The sequence below is a fragment of the Leopardus geoffroyi genome, chromosome B2, assembly GCF_018350155.1.
Source record: "Leopardus geoffroyi isolate Oge1 chromosome B2, O.geoffroyi_Oge1_pat1.0, whole genome shotgun sequence".
Lineage (NCBI taxonomy): Eukaryota > Metazoa > Chordata > Mammalia > Carnivora > Felidae > Leopardus > Leopardus geoffroyi.
The window spans coordinates 119,759,755-119,781,932 of NC_059332.1; the positions used below are offsets into that span (position 1 = coordinate 119,759,755).

General features: G+C 40.4%; 3 protein-coding genes across 4 annotated transcripts; all 3 read left to right on the forward strand.

The window, feature by feature from the left end:
- Positions 1-1,422: 1,422 nt before the first annotated feature.
- Positions 1,423-2,469, forward strand: TAAR9 (trace amine associated receptor 9). Its single transcript, XM_045500875.1, has one exon. The coding sequence runs from the start codon at positions 1,423-1,425 to the stop codon at positions 2,467-2,469; it is 1,047 nt and encodes a 348-aa protein (XP_045356831.1).
- Positions 2,470-7,156: 4,687 nt separating this feature from the next.
- On the forward strand, positions 7,157-11,329 carry TAAR8 (trace amine associated receptor 8). Of its 2 annotated transcripts, XM_045500877.1 has the most exons (2): positions 7,157-7,189; positions 10,334-11,329. In XM_045500877.1, exons 1-2 carry the CDS (start codon positions 7,157-7,159, stop codon positions 11,327-11,329), a joined length of 1,029 nt encoding a protein of 342 aa, XP_045356833.1. The 2 variants fall into 2 exon arrangements, with proteins under 2 accessions (XP_045356833.1, XP_045356832.1); XM_045500876.1 differs by lacking the exon at positions 7,157-7,189 and having other exon boundaries at positions 10,298-11,329.
- A 9,175-nt stretch (positions 11,330-20,504) lies between these two features.
- LOC123609953 (trace amine-associated receptor 6-like) lies at positions 20,505-21,651 on the forward strand. Its single transcript, XM_045500937.1, has one exon. The coding sequence runs from the start codon at positions 20,614-20,616 to the stop codon at positions 21,649-21,651; it is 1,038 nt and encodes a 345-aa protein (XP_045356893.1). The 5' UTR covers positions 20,505-20,613.
- The last annotated feature ends 527 nt before the right edge of the window (positions 21,652-22,178 follow it).

The window sequence follows — 22,178 nt, forward strand, 5'->3', positions numbered from 1 at the left end:
TGTCAGCACAGAGCCTGATGTGGGGCTCAAACTCACGGACTGTGAGATCATGACCTGAGCCGAAGTCGGACGCTCAACCGACTGAGCCACCCAGGCGCCCCATGCATATAGCTTTTTCTAGGATCCTTCACTTTCAACAGAGGTCAGACCTATGATATGGGATACATGGCAATACAAATACTCCACTCTCTAGTTCAAACATTAAGATTTAGATGCAAGATTATACCTTTTCATGATGAAATAAAGTAAAAATTAATCATTCACTGTTATTTGGTGAGATCTGCAAACTGTTTTAAGACTGTGTGTCTCAGGATTAAAAGAAAAACTCTCAGATACCTAAAGAAAGAAACTTATTCTCTATTTGAACTTTGGGTAACTTTGCTTGAATCCATTCCTGCCAGAGACGTGACTAATCTACAAATTAGGTGCAGTGTACTCCAGGGAGTGCCTACTTCTCTGTGCTAGTTTTACAACTATACTATTTTTTTTTTAAGAATGGGGAGGTGAAGGTCTAGAGGAATTATTGTTTACTTTAATTGATCTTATCATCTAGGGGAATTATTGTTTATTTCAAACAATCTTATCAAATTTAGACATCTGACACTAGCTATTAGCCTGGAAAATACTTACACACAAATTATATTAGTATCACTTTCTAAGAATAGTTCTGCAAATCATCTCAAGCTGTCCAAACCATGAGTAAATAAAAAAGAAAAAAAAAAAAAAAACACACACCCAAACTCTGAAAATATAAGCAATAGAAGAAGCGTGTTACCTACGTAAGTTTAGCAAGCTATTATGAACAAATGTTTCCTTGGTCTTCACATGCTATACTATAGGGATTTTGAGGTCATAATTTGAAGACGTAATTTATTTTTCCCTTCTTGAAAAAATGGAGTATAGCTTGTCATTACTGCTGAAGTAGCTACTCAGGGGAGATAACTTAGTGAATATAACTCAACCTTTGGTAGCCTAATTATTTCTCAACTCAGGTGGTTACAGGTGAAATTTCCAAAGGTAAAGTCACACAAAAAAGGGGATTTTTCTAATGATGAGCCAATTACATTTTAATATATATTAATCTATTATTATGTGATCTCAATCTAATACCTAAGATGTACATATATATCGTTGGACTAAATGTATTGCCAATTATTTATTTTGTACTATACTTGACTATAATTTAATGGCTTTCTGAAACAAGTTCCCACTCTAAATATATTAAAAACATGGGGATACTTTTTGGAAAGATCAAGGGGTGGTAGTTAACATGCCAAAAAAAAAAAAAGGTAGAAAATTACTAGCCTCCATTTTAACCGGATATTTTCCCCCTCCTAGACACTCTTGAAATTAACCTCTTCTTGTTTTAAATCGTTTAAATAGGGAATTTGACAACTTCAAAGTAATTCAAACCACAGGGCAATGGTGAACAATTCCGCCCAAGCTGCAGCTGTGGAACTTTGCTATGAGAATGTGAACGGATCCTGCATTAAAACCTCGTACTCACCGGGTCCTCGAGCAATTCTGTACACAGTCCTTGGTTTTGGGGCTGTGCTGGCCATGTTTGGAAACTTACTGGTTATTATTGCTATCCTTCACTTCAAACAGCTGCACACACCTACAAACTTTCTGATCGTGTCCCTGGCCTGCGCTGACTTCTTGGTGGGGGTGACTGTCATGCCCTTCAGCACAGTGAGGTCTGTGGAGAGCTGCTGGTACTTCGGGGAGAGTTACTGTAAATTTCATACATGTTTTGATACTTCCTTCTGTTTTGCTTCTTTATTTCATTTATGCTGTATCTCTGTTGATAGATATATTGCTGTAACTGATCCTCTGACTTATCCAACCAAGTTTACTGTCTTGGTATCAGGCATATGCATTGTTCTCTCTTGGTTCTTTTCCATCACCTATAGCTTTTCCATCTTCTACACTGGGGCCAATGAGGAAGGAATCGAGGACTTGGTTGTTGCTCTCACCTGTGTAGGAGGGTGTCAGGCGCCACTGAATCAAAATTGGGTTCTACTTTGCTTCCTTCTATTCTTTATACCCACTGTCGCCATGGTGTTTATATATGGTAAGATCTTTTGGGTGGCCAAACATCAGGCTAGGAAGATAGAAAGTTCAGCCAGCCATGCTCAGTCTTCCTCAGAGAGTTACAAAGAACGGGTGGCAAAGAGAGAGAGAAAAGCTGCTAAAACATTGGGTATTGCTATGACAGCATTTCTTGTCTCTTGGCTGCCATACATTATTGATGCCGTGATTGATGCTTACATGAATTTTATAACTCCTCCTTATGTTTATGAGATTTTAGTGTGGTGTGTTTATTACAACTCAGCTATGAATCCCTTGATATATGCTTTCTTTTACCCATGGTTTCGGAAGGCAATAAAACTTATCATAAGTGGTAAAGTCTTAAGGAGAGATTCGTCAACAATCAATTTGTTTTCTGAGGAAGCAGATATAGAGTGACAAGATGGCTGCAGGGATTTGGAAACTAACATGGAATTAAGGTCAAGTGTGAAATTAAGCACTTCAATCAAGAAAGGCAAGTGTAATCATCTGCCAAGTGGGAGGATATTATATTCAACATTCAGTTGTTCTAAAGCATTTGTTGTCCTTATGTACTTCAGCATTTTTTTTTTTGAATTTAGTTATAGACCAAAAAAAAAAAAAAAATCCTGATTACTTCCTATTTAGTATTCTTAGTTTTCCTCTATGGGTTTCTAATTTCTATGGTAATTTCTAACATCTTCTCTGAATTTCCTACTTGTTTCTTCAAACAATTTGAAGCTTTGTAGTTTCTCCCACATTCATTACCAATGTTCAGTTGTCCAAAAAACAGAGAAGCAAAAGAAGAGTTTCTGCCTAACTTGTAAGTTAGATGCTTTAGGGACAAAAATCTTTTTTTTTTTTTCTTTTAAAGTTTATTTATTATTTACTTAGAGAGAGAGCGAGAGAGAGAGCTGGGAAGGGGCAGAGATAAAAAGGAGAGAGAATCTCAATCAGGCTCCACGCTGTGAGAGGGGAGCCCCATGCAGGACTGATGACCTGAGCTGAAACCAAGAGTCGGATGCTTAACCCTCTGAGCCACCCAGGCACCCTGGGGCCAAAATCCTCTTTAAAATATACTTTGTTTGAAAAGTAAATACAAGATTAAAATTCTTGGACCTTTTTTTAGTCTAAAAGGACTTTGTAGAGAGTTGAAATATGGAACTTCCTAGTCACTGAACATTGTGCAAAAAACCCTGGAACTCCTGTGTTTTCTGAACCCTGACAGTGCTTTGTCTCCATTTCACAGAGGCTGCCTTCACAAAAAGTGTGTGTGATGATTATGTGATTACACACTACATCTTACTTTTGGGTAACATAATTTATTACAATCAAAAAGCAGGTGAACAAAAAAATGGTTTCTGGACTTCTTGTTTAGAAATTTGGAGTAAAATATGTATAATTTTCACATTCACAAATGTGTGACTTTTGAGTCCTTTCTTTGCACCAGACACTGTATTTGACATTGGAAATATAAAGCTGAGTGACCCAAATATAACCAAGTATTATTTTGGAATAGCTAACACCCAAACTGGCATTATACACTTTAGGAAGAGCTCCAGTTTTCTCATATGACAGCTTGTCTTAGCCACATGAATTTTTAAAAATATATGTTTATTTATTTTTGAGAAAGAGAGGGAGACAGAGAGAGACAGAGACAGAGTGCAAGTGGGGGAGGGGCAGAGAGAGAGGGAGACACAGAATCTGAAGCAGGCTCCAGGCTCCGAGCTGTCAGCCCAAAGGCTGACGGGGGACTCGGACCCACTAACAGTGAGATCATGACCTGAGCTGAGGTCGGACGCTTAACTGACTGAGCCACCCAGATGCCCCTTAGCCACATGAATTTTAATTCTTTTTTTTTTTCAACGTTTATTTATTTTTGGGACAGAGAGAGACAGAGCATGAACGGGGGAGGGGCAAGAAAGGGAGACACAGAATCGGAAACAGGATCCAGGCTCTGAGCCATCAGCCCAGAGCCCGATGCGGGGCTCGAACTCACGGACCGCGAGATCGTGACCTGGTTGAAGTCGGACGCTTAACCGACCGCGCCACTCAGGCGCCCCGAATTTTAATTCATTTTAACTAAAAGAATATATGTTGACTATTTTAAGGTAGAGTTAAAATTTGAAAGAAACTAATAATAGGGTGATTCGTCTTCTCAAATCTTTGATTCACAGCCTTAAATCTTTGCTTATTTTCACAGACTGTTCTGTACAAATCTGCTTTATGAAATGAAAAGAAGAGATAGCTAAGTAAATAGAGGTACATAAACTTTACATGTTACAGATTTTGTAAATAAATTTGTTTGGAAATATTTTATATGAAATTAAGCTGTTTCATACTGGCATGTTAATATCTTTCAGACAGAGCTCAGAGAATTTGGGGGGAAGTTAAAGATAACTTAAAGAGGATGAAAGGAATATGAATGAATGCCTTTGTAGCATAGTACCTGTTTGTGATTGAGACGGTAAAGTCAAGGAACAGGTGTATTGACCACCTTTCAAAGGCTCACAGCTCAGGTGCCCCGCCCTCATTCCTTCCCTTTGATGGTGAGTCAGGAATGTTGTCTTCATAGAAACGTGTCCTTCTCTCAAGTGCAAGTGTAAACTTACACTGACACTCATAAGCAATAAGAAAAATCAATCAGGAAGGCTTAAAAATATATACTAGACTTCTGGTCACTTGCACTATGTAGAGTGTAATCTTTAGATAAAATTGCAGAAATTCTGTCCAGTGATGTTTTGAAGCTGTTGTACATATCGGTAAATGGAGAATAGTACTTCAAATGTTCTCTCTCTTGTTTATTTTTCTATTCTTCTTGTAGGAAGCTTTTTATAAAAAAATAATACTGGCTTATTTTCCCCCAAATGAACTAGACCATTGCTATAGCATCAGTCCCCTCCTCTACACCTCAATTATTTATACAAGTAAGCTATTAATTTCTTGGCTAGCTGCATACCAAACGGCATCAGGGTCATCGATCCATTCAAAACAAGACACATTGGAGATGGGAAACAGGCTTCATTCTGCAAGACTGTCCTCAGAGTAAAACCTGACCTTGACACTTGTTCCTGAGCTGAGTCTCTTAATCCTAATGAGCTCTGGTTCCCAAGTTGTCTGCTTCAGCCAACGGGAGGCAGCAGAACTCTTGCAAAGAACTAATTAGACCACTTATGCCCCATGTTGTAGGGCACATAAATACAATGTATGTACTACTATTTAAAATACGTGCTTATTTTTAATTCATAAACTAAAAATTCACATAAAAGCCTTCCTGAATCCATAATAGCTTTTGTCCACATATATTTTTCTCAATTTAGTAAATCCTGAAAGTATGGCTGCTACATTGTGTAAGGTTTTGTATAATTAAAAAAAGAAAAAAGTTGAAATGGAGAGCTCAGACATTGAAAGTCACAGAACAATAGCTGTGGTTCAGGTGATCATCAATTAGGACATCAGGAATAAATGAGGAAATGCCGTGACAGCAGTGCCCAGTTGCACTGCTGGCTCTCTGAAAGCACCTAGTCCTGGTCTACGCGGTCTTTGTAATGTGTTATTGATGGATTATTCACAGCCCTGCCACTTACTGATAAAGTTGCCCTAAACCCACCCAACATAATATTTTCTGATTAGAAATCAGAGCTCATGCAGGAATAACTGCAGGGTTTTGTGGAATGAACCACTTAGCTGGTTCAGAAAATGACGTGAAGTCAAAATAAACCCTTCATGGAGAATAACTTCTCTAAGTGTGTTCATAAGAGTCAAGGAAGGCAGAAATTTAAAAATCTGAGTCAAGGGGCGCCTGGGTGGCGCAGTCGGTTGAGCGTCCGACTTCAGCCAGGTCACGATCTCGCGGTCTGTGAGTTCGAGCCCCGCATCAGGCTCTGGGCTGATGGCTCAGAGCCTGGAGCCTGTTTCTGATTCTGTGTCTCCCTCTCTCTCTGCCCCTCCCCCGTTCATGCTCTGTCTCTCTCTGTCCCAAAAATAAATAAACGTTGAAAAAAAAAATTAAAAAAAAAAAATCTGAGTCAAAAACTACATACATCTACATAAATAAAAGGACATGTGTATAAACTGCTTACCTTGCTTTCCTATTATGTGGATTATGAGGAGTATTTTGTTTTTCTTGCTACTATTAGTCATAGGAATAATTAATGAGGAAACCAGCTCTGCAGAAATTATATGCACTAAATGCTGGAGCTACGTATTTAGACCTCTGTCTGTCAGCCTTCAAAGCCAATGCTTTCCTACCATTGTGACCCAACCAGAAAAACCAACAATATTTCTCAGAAATGAAAACGCATGAACTATCTTCCCAAGCATTGCTTGGGTGCTGACATATTTATTGTGTTCAAACACGCACACACACACACACACACACACACACACACAGCCCAAATGTAAAGATAAGCCCTCAACTATGTCTCATGCCAAAGGACAAATTTCATTAACTTCTGAGGTTTGTACTAAGCTAAGGAGTATAGACTATTTCAAAGGTAAGAACGGATAAGATCCTTGTTATGACTCATCCTGGTTGCATTTATGGGACAGGCAAATTCCACTTGAGTCCCCAGCCTGCCCTGCCTCTACTTTCTACCATCTCCTAGGAGCTCCCTTTTACTGCTGGCTGGGAACAACTATTTGTGCTGTGTCCTTTCCCACCAGTAATTTGAGCTCCTAAGCAATAACCATTGGCTAAGTTAATTTAATTGTTCATATTCGAGCATTCACAATAAAACATACTATTCTCAGAGTTTCCCTTTTGAGTGGATGAAGGCCCAAGAGACACTTTAGGGGACATTCAGAGAGAAGTACTTTAGAAAAAGAATAAAAGGCTAATGAAGAGTGAAGTTCAGGTAGAATAACTTTTTGGTGTCCTTCAATTAATATAATTAGTCAAAACAAAAGTCTTCCTATTGAGAAGATTTTCATCCCTGGGCCAACGCAAGTCTGTAAGGCCACTGCTGTCTATTTTTGGTTTGCACCCACAGACTGAGACAGCTTATCCATAAACCATGCTAGGTCTTTTCATCCTCTTCAGTTTGCTGAGATGTGAGACGGAAGGGACACTGGTGCAACTGTGGTGGGTAACATGGGCTCCAGGCTCATGCTGTCCGGCTTTGCTCAGTCTTGGCTCCAGGTGTATAGTTTCCATTTCACCAAGAATTTGCCAGACCCACCCAACTTTATGACTTTGAAGATTCAAGAAGACCTACATAATCATGGCTAGTAAGACACAGATGATCACTTGGTATCACAATGTCAAGTGTCCCATCACTATTTGGCCTCTATAGCACCCAAAGAGCCATCTTTCAAAAGGTGTTTTATCCTTCGCTGTAAATAGCATAGCCTTGCTCAGAACCCCAGAGGAATGCATTATATTTCTCCCACTGAAAACGTCCATAAAATCTAAACTGCATTTTTTTTTTTTTTACCATTATGAACACCTCTAGCACCACTAGGCCACTAAATTGCATGGCAATTAACTGTAGCCCAGACCCAGACTCCAATCCCTATACAAATCTGGCAGACTTTTTTGTTACTCAGTATATGGACCCGAACAGTATTCCTAAGGGTGGAATAAGTTGTTTTGGATTCCGAAGAGGTCTACCAGGTAATGTGCTTCCTTCTTTGCCATAGAAAACACAAGACTGTGCGCCATCCAATCTGAACCTAACCCATCATCTTTCCTCACCAAATGTCATCTTTCTTCTACACACTGTATGTTTCCTGTTGGCAAGTTAAAAATCTGGGAGTCATCCGTGTTTCCTGCCTCCATCATACATCCCTGGAGCCCTACATACTTTCAGCCTTTCAATTGTGTGTTTCACATTTTTGGAAAGCAGGGAGGCAAAGTTACTGAATTAGAGTGGGATGGGATCGAGTCAGGTTTGAGAATATAAAGAGAAGGTAAGATAGTATCACCGAGAGGAATTTGGTGGATGATCAGTTGAATAATTGTTTTCATGTCACACCTTTAATATCTGTTTAATAAAATAAATATTTTATTTATTTATTCATTCATTTATTTATTTATCTATCTATTTATCTATTTATTTGCTTTTGAGACAGAGAGAGCAAGTGGGGGAGGGACAGAGAGAGAAGGAGAGAGAGAATCCCACAGAGGCTCTGTGCTGTCGGTGTGGAACCTGGGCTCCATCCCAACCAAGTGTGAGATCGTGACCTAGACCAAAACCATGAGTCAAACTCTCAACAAACTGAGCCACACAGGAGTCCCCCAATATACTATATCCTAAGTGACAGATCATATTTGTGTTTTCCAAGTCTTAAATATATTGTTGTGGAGGACAGAAGTGTTTAGCACTTCTTATTTGCCTTATAAGATCAAAGGTAGCTTATATCCTCAGACCCGAAATCTTTTTATGTAGCTTTCAGTATCTTCAATTTCCTACTTGAGCTCCCTAAATTCCTGTTAATATTGCAAGGGCAACGTCTGTGTCAGGAAAGGCTGCTACTATTGGAACTCCCTGGCTCTCAGCTCCTGCACCTTCCCATCTGGCAGTTTCACTGTCACCCCCGTTGGATTTTCTTTGCTTCATCATTTAATTGCTATTGCAGAGCTCATTTAATCTCTGAAATGAAATAGGCAGGGCCCTTCTTTGGGTTCATGAACAGCCCAGTGGCACAGAACTCTGCTATTGGGATTTGATGCCTGTTTTTGTCATCTTGAAATGTTTAAAAATTTTATCTTTGACTTGGAGTTTGTATGTAAAGTCCTAAGACACAACAGAGCATGCATGGGGGGCTTGGAACCCTCAAAACACATTACATGCGATTATCCTGCATTATACAACTTCCCCTGCTCCCTTGGACTAGTTCTTGGCCACCTGTCCCCCAGCCCCTCCACCACTGGCACCTTCAACTTTGTCCAGCCTCCCCTTCCTCACCCTGCCTACTAAGACTGCCCTCTTGGAGGACCGGATACAGGGCAGGAAGGGTTGAAGCAAGATGGCGCTCCATGGTCTTAGGGTAAGTCATGGCAGTTGTTATCCCATCCAGGCTGGTAGGTCCACAGCACATTAGAAGGGTGCCACAGCTAGTGCAATCCTTTTACCCACCCTCAGCCCACGTTTTGAGTGGGGCCCAATGTGGAGGTTACAATCCCGAAGGTGTCAGCAATCTGCCTTTGGTTGAGGTGGCAGGCCCAGGGGAAGGGCAGATGCCTTCCTCGGCTTCCTAGACCCCCCAGTCTGGGCACGCATATTGTTTCAGCAGTTGGTGGGAGGGGAAAACTGGCAATGGGTGCCAGTACACTGGCAATGGCCAGGTGTACTGAGTCCTAGGGCAGGGTCTCCAGGCATCTGTGGGGGTCTGCACTTGCCCTGCAAACACCTCCATATCTGAGGAAGTGGGACATGATAAATAAAAATCAAACATCATAGCAGCTCAAGAAAGACTGCAGAAAAAAGGAAAAAGCTTTATACTCAAGGGCACTTTTGTCCATATTTTTGAAAAAAGATCTCCATGTTTTTATTTTGTCCCGGTCTCTACAAATTATGCAGCCAGTCTTGTAAACAGGTAATATACTGCCAAGTACTGGATGAGGCTATTTTGGGACAGTTGAACGTAAAGAAATCTCTTGGTTACGAAAATCACGTCTTTCTGCGACATAATAGAACACCGAGTAATACATTCTGCAGAAAAACTTAACTAATTATAATTAGCAAAAGTTTCCTTTCTGGATTCACACCTTACACTGTAGGGATTCCTAGTGAGGATTTATAATGGGTGAAGTTTATTGGCTGGCTTCCTAAAACATTCTAGGTGTTAACTTCTCAGACAATGTGAAGGTGGAAGTCTATTAAAAGGCGACTTTTCAAATACGTCATTATATTATATGTGATTATTCGTTGCAAGGAAGGACCTCACAGGTATAAAGAATCAGGTATTTAAATTGCATTTCTTTAATTTTTCAGATACTATGGATTCGGGCTTGATGAAAATTCATAATAGATTAGCTTGGAATTCAGTATCTATGAACTTTAGATGTGATTACAGAAATAATTGCATGCATTAAAGTCAGAAAGGATGCATTTCTGAGTTTTGAAACTCTTTTAACTTCTCTTTATACTTAAAATGGGGAAAGGATAGAATAGGAGGCAATACTTAAAAGCAATTGCTCAAATATGCGATTTGATTTTTTTGTTTTTAATTCTCAGAACTGAAAAACTTTATTTCCTACTGCAAGGAAGGGCAGAAAGACAGCAGGCATCAAACCGCAGAATCCATGCCCGGCCATCTTTCCCCACCTCCTGTTGGGCAGCTTTGCTATGAGAATGTGAACGGATCGTGTGTTAAAACTCCCTACTCACTTGGATCCAGGGTGATTCTGTACGCAGTGTTTGGTTTCGCATCTTTTCTGGCTGTGTTTGGAAACCTGCTGGTGATGACTTCCGTTCTGCATTTCAAGCAGCTGCACTCTCCTGCCAATTTCTTGATTGCGTCTCTGGCTTTTGCTGACTTTCTGGTGGGGGTGACCGTCATGCCCTTCAGCATGGTCAGGTCTGTGGAGAGCTGCTGGTACTTTGGGGCCAGATTTTGTAGCCTGCACAGTTGCTTCGATGTGGCGTTTTGTTACTCTTCTCTCTTCCACCTGTGCTTCATCTCCATCGACAGGTACATCGCTGTTACTGAGCCTCTGGTCTATCCTACCAAGTTCACGGTGTCTGTGTCGGGGACATGCATCGGCATCTCCTGGATCCTGCCCCTTGTATACAGTGGTGCCGTGTTCTATACAGGCGTCAATGACGATGGCATGAAGGACTTAGTAAGTGCCCTCAACTGTATAGGTGGTTGTCAAATTGTTGTAAATCAAGACTGGATCTTGATAAATTTTCTGTTATTCTTCATACCCACCCTTGTTATGATAATTCTTTACAGTAAGATTTTTCTAGTAGCTAAACAACAAGCTATAAAAATTGAAAATACTGGTAGCAAAGCAGCATCATCCTCAGACAGTTACAGATCCCGAGTGGCCAAGAGAGAGAGAAAAGCGGCTAAAACCCTGGGCATCACAGTGGTAGCATTTATGATCTCTTGGCTACCATATACAATTGATACAGTAATTGATGCCTATATGGGCTTCATAACCCCTGCCTATATTTATGAGATTTGCTGTTGGGGTGCTTATTATAACTCAGCCATTAACCCTTTGATTTATGCTTTATTTTATCCTTGGTTTAGGAAAGCCATCAAAGTTATTTTAAGTGGAGAATTTTTAAAGGAGAGCTCATCAACCATCAGTTTATTTGTTGAATAAGTATGAACACTAAGTCGAGAAATTTAAAAATATTTTAAAAATGATACATTTATGATGAAATTAGATATAAGAAATGAATAAAGCCTTTCAAAATTGGGGAAATAGCTATATATTTCTCAAATTAGCTAGGAACAAAATCACAAGAAGATAACTCCATTAAATCATTGCAGAAATATTACTGAACTAAACAGTAAATAATGAAGTGGTTTACATACGTAATCTGCCTGGGTGCTCTGTACACGTCCTTGTTATACGCACTTGTCTCTTCCAATTTCATTGAATTCTGAATCTCATTTCGGTTGCGATCTCTCTAATCATTTTCTCTTTTATGGTCACCTCTCACCTCTCATGTATCTTCAAATGGTCTTTCTTTCCGTGTGTTTTGCAACACTGTATTAATTTCTAGGGCTGTCATAACAAAGTACCACAGACTAGGTGGCTTAAACCAGAGCAATTTATTCTGTTCCTAATGATTTCATAGCTAAAATTCCAAAGTCAAGGTGTCAACAGGTCTGGTTTCATCTGAGGGCCCCCTTCTTTGGCTTATAGGTGGCTAGCTTCTCTCTGTGTCCTCATATGGTTTATGCATATGTATGTCTGTGTCCTAATCTCCTTTATTAATACACATTTTAAATGTTTATTTATTTTGAGAGAGAGAGAGAGAGAGAGCATTGCACCCACACATACAAGCACGAGCAAGAGAAGGGGAAAGAGAGAGAGAGAGAGAGAGAGGGAGAGAATCCTAAGCAGGCTCATGCTGTCCGTGCAGAGCCCGACACAGGGCTCAATGACACAAAGCGTGAGATCATGAGCTGAGCCGAAATCACGAGTCGGAGGCTTAACCAACTGAGCCACCCAGGATCCCTTTATCTCCTCTTCTTGTAAGAAGGCCAGAAATATTGGGCTGGGGATCACCCTTTAAAACTCTCTTTGATTACCTTTTAAAAGGTCTTATCTCAGCACATCGTTCCATTCTAAAGTACTAGAGGTCAGGACTTTGACATATGAATTTTGGAAGGATACCATGCAGCCCATAACAGGCACAAGACCAGAGTTGGTGACACTACCCAAGGGTCTGTTCAGCAAATGATTTGTGATACTGTCTGTACCTTCCAGGAGCTTTTGGGGCAGGAGGTAAGCCTTTCTTGCTTAATGGCTGGTCAGAATCTTGGAATATTCACCTGTAATATCCTGGGGTCAGTAATTCGGCCTTGGAATCAGGTATTAACTACGGACATTGCACAGAAGTGAAAAACTGCAAATGGAAAAATTTGCCACAAGAAAGCTGGCCCAGCAATCATTAGCAATTGGAAATTCTGCAAGGGAAAGAATGATCAATTATTGCTATCAGTGACACTAACTTTTCTCACCTGAATATACTGCATGCTTCCCTTTCCCAGAATGTTGTGGGGGTGAAAAAGTCTTTGCTGGTGCTGCAGAAACTTCTAATAAAAAGGATATAAAAAAACGATGCTCTAATTCTACATTTTGCTCTCTGGAATATTTTACATTGTTGATGTAACAAAAGTATTCTGGAATGCATATGTACAGTATTTTGTAGAGTGAAGCTAAATTGTAATAGAGTACTGGTTTCAAAACCTTTTTTTTTTCTCTTTTTGGTTTATCTTTGGGTCACTCAATTAAAATGATTGAAATCTTTTTTTTCCCATTGGCGTTCACTGAGATTTTTCATTTTTTTCAAGAAAATATTGAGCATAAATTACAGGCAAGTACCTGAGTTAGGAACAGCTAACAATAAAAAGTATGTTTTATATAGTATTTTCCTCAAGGAACATGATTTTGTAGGTAACAGGGGCTACACATTTTAAATTACGTTATTGAGAATGAAAAAAGTGTCAGAGATGCTAAGTCTTGTGAACAGAGGACTCATTGTCACTATTTGTCGTAAGGATGGTGTTTGGTGTTGGGCATTTCTAGGACATTGTCTTCTCCCTGACATGTGGTCTCATGAACTGAGGGCTTAAAAATTGTCAAAGACTCTACTTCCTTAGTAGAAGCGCCTTTCGATGAGTCTTCAAGCATTGGACTTTCATAGGCAGACAAGAGTGTGGACATTTTTTGACAGGAGGGTTAATTTCCACAAATAGAGGATTGGCTTGGCCAACCATATGACAATGAATACATTATAGCACAATGACCAATTCATGCTGCCACTTACTATATACTCAATAGATCAGATTGGCTGTCACAGCTTTTAAAAAGGACTTCACTGGGGCGCCTGGGTGGCTCAGTCGGTTGAGCGGCCAACTTCGGCTCAGGTCACGATCTCGCGGTCCGTAAGTTCAAGCCCAGCGTCGGGCTCTGGGCTGACAGCTCGGAGCCTGGAGTCTGTTTCAGATTCTGTGTCTCCCTCTCTCTCTGCCCCTACCCCGTTCATGCTCTGTCTCTCTCTGTCTCAAAAATAAATAAATTTTTAAAAAAAAATTTAAAAAAATTAAAAAATAAATAAAAAATAAAAAGGACTTCATGTTCCTTATTTTTAGAGTATAGAGGACAAACATAGAAAAAAGTAACTGAGAGAGTAGAAGGGTTCCATTTTATAAATGTCTCATAGCATTACATTGTTGCTAAATTACAACGGCTACGACAGAAGTTCAAAGGCAAATTAAGGATTTTTGAAATTTATCTTATGGGCAAGCAAAATATATTGTGGCAAATGCTACCAAGACTTCCAATACAATTCTAAATCTGAAATCTGCTGGGTATGTGAAACGTCACAAAGGAGAGAAAAGAAAGAAATTAGATTCTTCCATATATTTCATGATAGTCTTTCCTAGGAATGACTACCTGAGATATGGATTCAAAAATTCAGGATTAAATTCTTTGTTGTTTTTTATCCTTAGTTTAGGAGAGAATTAAAACTTAATATAACTGGTCAAGAAGTAAAGAAATGTAAAGAAATCAACATAAATATGTTTTCAGGATAAAACTAAGTTAAGATCAAGGAAATTGTGGGATGTTGGGAATTTCCGATGTATTATGATGTAGAATACAGTGTTGATTATGATATCAAATTTGAAAAAAGGCGTTCCTCAAGTTCAATTAAATATTGTTGAGAGTGAGCTTCTCCAAGCATCTACAAACAGATTTACTGACGTGGTGAACGAGGTCCTATTTCCTACCGCTGATTCTGCCCATTTCTCTGCTCTGTCACTTTTCTACTTCCCTGTCTTTGGTGGGGTGGGGGTGGGGGTGGGGGGTCGGGAGGGTGGTGAATTTCTTGGTATTTTCACTTTTTATGCTTACCTCCCTGTTAGCTTCAATGCTCATTTTCTTCTTCCTCTTCTCTATTAATGTCATGTGCTCTTGGCCTTCCCCTAGACTCTTGTTTTTTTCAGCCAACTTTCATTCCAACATTTTCTTTTGCTGGAGTTCTTTTCTTAAATCTCCTCAGCTCCCTCTGCTTCATGCTCTAGCGAGGAGTTGAGTTCCTCTTACTCCTCCTCTTCCAACAGTAAGGGAATCGGATGTCACATTCAGATCTGGCTCAAGCCTGACATTTAATGTTTAGAGGACATTGGACAATTGACCATGACAAAACGATACATTCACCACAATAATTAGTTCTTCAACATAATTACTTTCATGGGGTATGTCACTTCATTTCTTCCTCATGACATGGGAATAATTGCCCTATCATGGCATATTATAAACATCATCTACGGCTGTCATAGTTGATCATAATGCAAACTTATGATGTCACATAGTCATGAGGAAAGATGAGCCAGTCAAGAAGTTGTGTTTGAATATTTTGATATCTATTTGGGAAAAAAAAAGTTCTGATTCTTACTCTTCCCTTACTCACACATGTGCCCTTACATACATATTGTTCAGGACAGATCTTAGTGTAAAATATAAAGCCAGGAAAATTTAGAAGATAATGCTGGAGAATATTTTCATAGTTTCTCATGGAAAAGATTGCCAGGTTAACTATAAATTTAATATTTCCACATGATAAATCAAAATGTCAAAAAGATAAACTTGAAAAAAACTCCTTAGAATATTTATTTTATTCTAATGGTTTTCGTTGAAAATGGAGGAAAAAAAAAAGATGTTTGGGGCACCTGGGTGGCTCAGTCAGTTGAGCATTCGACTTCGGCTCAGGAAATGATCTCACAGCTCGTGAGTTCAAGCTCCACGTCGGGCTCTGTGCTGACAGCTCGGGGCCTGGAGCCTGCTTCGGATTCTGTGTCTCCCTCTCTCTCTGCCCTTAACTCACTTTCATTCTGTCTCTGTCTCTCTCAAAAATAAATAAACATCAAAAAAAAATTTTTTTAAAGAAAAAAGAAAAAGATGTTTGCTTTCCTGGCCCTTGAGTCTCAAAAGTCTAGGCCCTGGGAGAAAGGAAAAAGAGCCTACCTTGAACAGATTTGGGGAAGTAAGGGCTATAGAAAAGCTTGCCTACATCCCAGAACAAGGGTAGAAAGATAATTGGAGTACAAAAATAAGTGAGAAAATAGTGAAGGTCTCTGAGGGAGGAGCACCCGATTTCTCCTGGATACGGTCTGGTTTGAGAAAAGGGGTGATAGCTGATATGCAATTGTGGTGGGTTGAATAAGAACCCCACAAAGAGATCCATATCTAGACCCTGGAACCTATACATATTAAAGATTATTTGGAGAAAAAAATAAAGGTCGCTGAAGGTGTGATTGAGTTAAGCATCTTGAGATGGGGAAGTTAGCCTGGATTGTCCAGGTGGGTCCAAAAGGCCATCACGAGAGTCTTTACAGGAAAGAGGCTGAGAGAGATGACACACACGGAAGAGAAGGCAGTGTGGTCACACAGGTAGACTGGAGCGATGAGACCACAGCATGTCAGCAGCCAGCAGAAGCAGGGAGAAGGATGGATTGTCCCCAAGCCCCCTCAGAGGGCGCGCTGCCTTGCTTTGATGTTGGATGTCATGCTTTCAGCCTCCAAGACTCTACAGGGATAAAATTTCTGTCGTTATAACCCCCCAAGTGTGTGATGAGTTGTTACAGCAGTGACAGGAAACTAATATATCAAGTATGTTTGCGGGGACAAGGTCCAAATGCAGGGGAAACTCTTTCTCCTTTCCCTGGACAGAACTCAGTGTGTATAAAGACCACCGGGCAGAAATGGCTGCATTGGCTGAGCACGTAGCCTGAGACAGCACCACAGAGCACCTCATTGCTCTGCGTGGTACAGGGACAATAAAAGATTCCTGAGCCCCTGATCATGCCTTGGAGTCATGACAGGTCCTAGAAACCCCTCCAAATGTTCCACCGCCCGTGATGCCACAAGTATAGCTGAATTTTTCTGGAAAGGGAAAGGAATTGGCCGCTAAATGTAAGAGCTAAAGAAGCCTTACTGCCAGGTAGGAACGATGACTGCTCTGTGACAGGACTGGGGCAACGTCCAGAAACCAGGCAGGACATCTCATTGAATATCAGGGAGAGTGGATGGTCACCCAGACCAGATCTCTAATCTACAGAGTCATTGGTGATGTGTGGTTGACTCAGAGAAGAAAGTAGGGAAAGCCCAGATGGACAGAGAGGAAGTTTTTATCACTTGGAAGTTAGGGGCATGGCACAGACCTTAGGTTCATTTATAGTTGTACAACATAGAGGAGCAGAACACAAACCCTGGAGCTAAACTGCTTGGATACAAATCCCCAGTTACCATTTACTAGAAGTTCACGCTGGGTAAGTGATCAACTTGCAGGGTTTCAGTCCTTCATCTGCAGAATAGGGTTAGTAGCTATGCTGACCTCATTGGGTTTTGTGTGTGTGTCAGTTTAATAACTGAATACATGTAAACTCCCAAGATATAGCAGGTGTTCAAAAGTTGTCTGCTACTGTGAAAATGATAGTTGCCTAAACAATAAAGTAACACGTTTTGCGCACCTGTGCCCTGTGTTCACAGAAAATACTTGTGGGTCTTTCTAGATTTACTACCATGTTTTAGGAAGCATTTCTGTAAAACAGACAATTAAAAGCCATAAGAGCTATGACCCAAATTCTAAGAAAAAAACTTTATTTATTTATTTATTTTGAGAGAGAGAGGGAGAGAGAGAGAGAGAGAGCTTGAGCGGGGGGGGGGGGGGCAGAGAGAGGAGCGGGGGTACAGACAGTGTCCAACAGGCTCCTCACCATCAGTGCAGAGTCTGACCCGGGCCTCGAACCCACAATCTGTGAGTTCATGACCTGAGCGGAAATCTAGAGTCAGACACTCAACCGACTGAGCCACCCAGGCGCCCTTCTGAGAAAACTTGTATAAAGATGTTAGGTAGGTGCTCCGCAGTTACATGTTGAGAAATACCTGGTTACTATGAGGAGACAGAGTTGAAAGAGAACTTCAGAATGTTTTCAATTTCATGGACGGACACGAGGTATCAGCAGAGGCTGAGCAGAGGCGAGGGAGGGAAGGAGGGAAGGAAAGCTAGAGAGAAAATGACAGACTACTCTGATGTAACTCAGATCTCTGAGTCAAGGACACTGAAAAGGAAGGGGCTTGAGACTCAGGTTTAAGACCCTCAATTAATCACTTACTCTCAATGAAAGTGGAACTCTTTCCTGGGGATAGAGGAAAGACTGATGAGGCTGTGAATTCTGAAAAAGCCAAAACAGCATGCCATTCACTAAGCCACACCTGGATGGACTGGAGCAGTGTAAGAGGTTGCCAGATTCATAGTCTAGAGGGGGGCTATTGATAAGCACATATTCAGAGTTTAGGGTCCTGTGAACATATGTTTTTTCATTATGAGATAGATGGCCATTTCATCCTAGAGGACACCTACAAAGACAATCCCAGTCTATGCATGCAGCATCGAGGCAGACTGCATAGGACCCTGGAATTTAGAGGAAAGCTTGGAAGAAGACAGTGGGATCCCATGACATTGGGGCTTACAAAAGAGTTAAAGACATGTTACCAAAAAATCAAGAAGACTGCCTTCTGTGGTAGGTGAGATCTTCACCTGCTAATATGTATGTTTTCTCTACCTCCACGCACTAGTCATCGGATAAAATCTGAAATGATCATTGGGATGTACAAAGCTGTGCACAACATCTGAATCTTTCCCTGTTCTTTACATTAGTACCTTCCTTTCCTCCTCATCCTTCTATCCGGGCCCTAAATTTATACCCTCAGTGAATTCTATTTATTCATCCCACTTCTATTAGTTGTTGACGTCATTTCTCACTTTACACTTTTTAAATGTGTTTATTTTATTTTATTTTTTATTGAAATCCAAGTTAGTTAACATATAGTGTAATAATGATTTCAGGATAGAATTCAGTGATTCATCACTTACATGTAACACCCAGGGCTCATCCCAGCAAGTGCCCTCCTTAATGCCCATCTCCCATTTAGCCCTCCAGCAACCTCAGTTTGTTCTCTGTATTTAAGAGTCTCTTATGGTTTGTCTCCCTCCCTGTTTTTATATTGTTTTTGCTTCCCTTCCCCTTTTGTTTCTTGAATGACACATACGAGTGAAATCATACGACATTATCTTTCTCTGACTGACTTATTTCGCTTAGCATAATACACTCTCGTTCCATCCACGTTGATGCAAATGTCAAGATTTCATTCTTTCTGATTGCTGAGTAATATTCCATTGTATATATATACCACATCTTTATCCGTTCATCAGTTGATGGACATTTGGGCTCTTTCCGTAATGTAATTTGGCTATTGTCGATAGGGCTGCTATAAACATTGGGGCGCATGTGCCCCTTCGAATCAGCATTTTTGTATCCTTTGGATAGATACCTAGTAGTACAATTGCTGGGTCGTAGGGTAGTTCTGTTTTTAATTTTTTGAGGAGCCTCCATACTGTTTTTCCAGAGTTACTGCACCAGTTGGCATTCCCACCAGCAGTGCAAAAAAAAAGTTCCTCTTTCTCTGCTTCCTCCCCAACATCTGTTGTTGCCTCCTGAGTTGTTAATGTTAGCCATTCTGGCAGGTGTGAAGCGGTATCTCATTGTGATTTTACACGTGTTAATTTTAGCTGGAAGCACAGTGAATTGTTATGTTATGTCTGTCTCTCACGTTAACATGGAAACTCCCGCTAAGGGAAGAAGATATTTTGTGTTTATTCCTGTATGTTGAAGACCTTGCACAAATAGATGCTTCATAAATAACCAAATATAAATATTGCATTACACAAATGATTGAACTGCAGGCAGATTTATGGGCGTCTTGGGAGAACTTCTGTTCCCTGAATCTTTTACTAAAGCATCTAAACCTTTTTACTCATCTTGAAGAGAATATTGTCACATTTCACTATTGAGTGTATCATATGCGGTAGGTCCTTTTTGTACAGACCTCTACAGGTACAAAAGACCTCTGGTTTTTTAGAGTAAGCTAAGAATTTTTCTTGTTAGTAATGAATACAGTTTGAAATTTATCAAATAGATTTTTTCACTTCATCAGATGATTGTTAGATTTTAATCTGTTACAACGCTGATTTGTATTAATAGATTGTCTAATTTCAAAGCAAACTTTCATTCTTGGCATCAACTCGAATCATGATGTATGATCTTTTTTATATATTTCTGGATTGAGTTTGTAACAGTTTGTGTAGGATTTTTTGCATCGTTGCTTATGAGTGAGAGTTTTCTCTCATTTTCCTTTTTCAAATCGTCTCTGGGAGTTTTAGCATTGAGGCTACAGCAAAACATAAACTTTAGTGGAGATAATTAAATATAAGTTTCTTGTCCCTGTTCACACCTTACGCTACAGGGATTCCACCTTAGCTTTTGGGTGTGGATTTGGGGTGTGAGATTCAGCAGTGCTTCTGGGGATTTTGTCATTACTCTTCAGACAGTCTTGGGGTGGGTGTAATAAAAGGTAACCGATAGATAACAAATCACACATATCTCACTAACGTTGACAAAGAGAAATATCCCTGTACCACGACCAGGTAAATAAAAGATTATTGACAAATTGTAAGGCAAGAAGAAATCTTTGGGATTAGCAAATTGGTAAAAGATGTACTTGAAATTAAACAATTGCACTTAGAAAATGGATTCCACGTATATTCTAAGGTAAGCAAAATAATGGTAACAATGAATTAAGCTAAGATTTGTTGAACATTTGAATTGAATATATTACTTCAAGTGTTCAGACATTAAAATTAATAGGAGTATGTGACAGGCCATGGAGATATTGTCCGATAACTATAACAAAGGTAGGCAGTTGCAAAGGACCTTTTCTCCGCCTTAGGAAATAAGAAACCGCTCTGCTTGGTGGGACTGGCCAAGGGCAGAACTTCTCCACGTTTACAAGCTGTTTGCAGCAGCACCATGAGCACCAACTCGTCCCCCGCTGCATCCGAGCAGCTCTGCTACCAGAACGTGACCGGATCCTGCGCGAAAGCCCCCTACTCGCCCGGACCCCGGCTCATTCTCTACACACTGTTCAGCTTGGGGGCTGTGCTGGCCGTTTTTGGAAACCTCCTGGTGGTGATTTCAATCCTGCATTTCAAGCAGCTGCACTCGCCAACCAATTTTCTCATCGCCTCTCTGGCCTGCGCTGACTTTCTGGTGGGGGTGACCGTCATGCCCTTCAGCATGGTCAGGTCTGTGGAGGGCTGCTGGTACTTTGGGCCGAGTTTCTGTACCTTCCACATGTTCTGTGATGTGGCATTTTGTTATTGTTCTATCTTCCACCTGTGCTTCATCTCCATCGACAGGTACATCGCTGTTACTGAGCCTCTGGTCTATCCTACCAAGTTCACGGTGTCCGTGTCGGGGACATGCATCGGCATCTCCTGGATCCTGCCCCTTGTATACAGTGGTGCCGTGTTCTTCACAGGTGTTCATGATGACGGGCTGGAGGAATTAGTAAGTGCCCTCAGCTGCGTAGGCGGTTGTCGGCCACTTATAAATCAGTTTTGGATTTTGATAGATTTGCTATTATTTGTCACACCTACTTTTGTAATGATGATGCTGTACAGTAATATTTTTCTTGTGGCTAGAAAACAGGCTATAAAGATTGAAAACATTAGTAGCAAAACAGAAGCATCAGGGACATACAAAACCAGGGTGAGTAAGAGAGAGAGAAAAGCAGCTAAAACCCTGGGTATCACGGTGGTAGCATTTTTGATCTCCTGGTTACCATACATGATTGATTCATTCATTGATTATTTTGGGGGGTTTATAACACCTTCTTATGTTTATGAGATATTTTGCTGGCTTGGTTATTACAACTCTGCTGTAAACCCTTTGATCTATGCTTTATTTTACCATTGGTTTAGGAGAGCAATAAAACTCATTATAAGTGGTCAAGCATTAAGAGTAGACAGTTCATCAACTATGAATTTGTTTTCTAAAAAACCCTAAATTTCAAATTGAGGAATTTATTGATATATTGGGAATTTAATGACCCATTAAATTGAGGAGGAAAAATGGTACCTCAATTTCAGGGGCATAACTTTTCTGCTTCGTTTTCGTGGTGAACTAAACATCTTCAAGTATTTGACAGAAATGTGCTTACTAAACAATGGTTGACACAGAGTTTATACTTCCCAGTTTCCCCAAATCTGTGCACTTGCCTGCTTTGTCGGTTCTTACTTATTTTTCACGTCCAGGCCTCCCTTTCAACCTTGTCTTTAAGCCGCTTTCAAAGGTTTCCAGTGAAATCTCGCCATCCCTGTCTTCTCTGGACTCTGTGTGCTTGACGTCCATTTTAAGCTGCTTGTTTCTTGGGGGCCCATCTTTCTGTAGCTCCTGGAGATCTCCAAGCCATACACATCGGTCACTCCAGACTCAGAGCCAGACTCATATTTTATATCGTTGGAGATATTTTGTGGAATAATTATGAGCAGACCTTGTAAAATGCATACCAGTGATTGTCCTTTATGTGATTG

Bases quoted from the DNA above. Each gene is read 5' to 3' on its own strand.
- TAAR9 (XM_045500875.1), top strand. From the start codon at position 1,423: ATGGTGAACAATTCCGCCCAAGCTGCAGCTGTGGAACTTTGCTATGAG.
- TAAR8 (XM_045500876.1), top strand. From the start codon at position 10,298: ATGCCCGGCCATCTTTCCCCACCTCCTGTTGGGCAGCTTTGCTATGAG.
- LOC123609953 (XM_045500937.1), top strand. From the start codon at position 20,614: ATGAGCACCAACTCGTCCCCCGCTGCATCCGAGCAGCTCTGCTACCAG.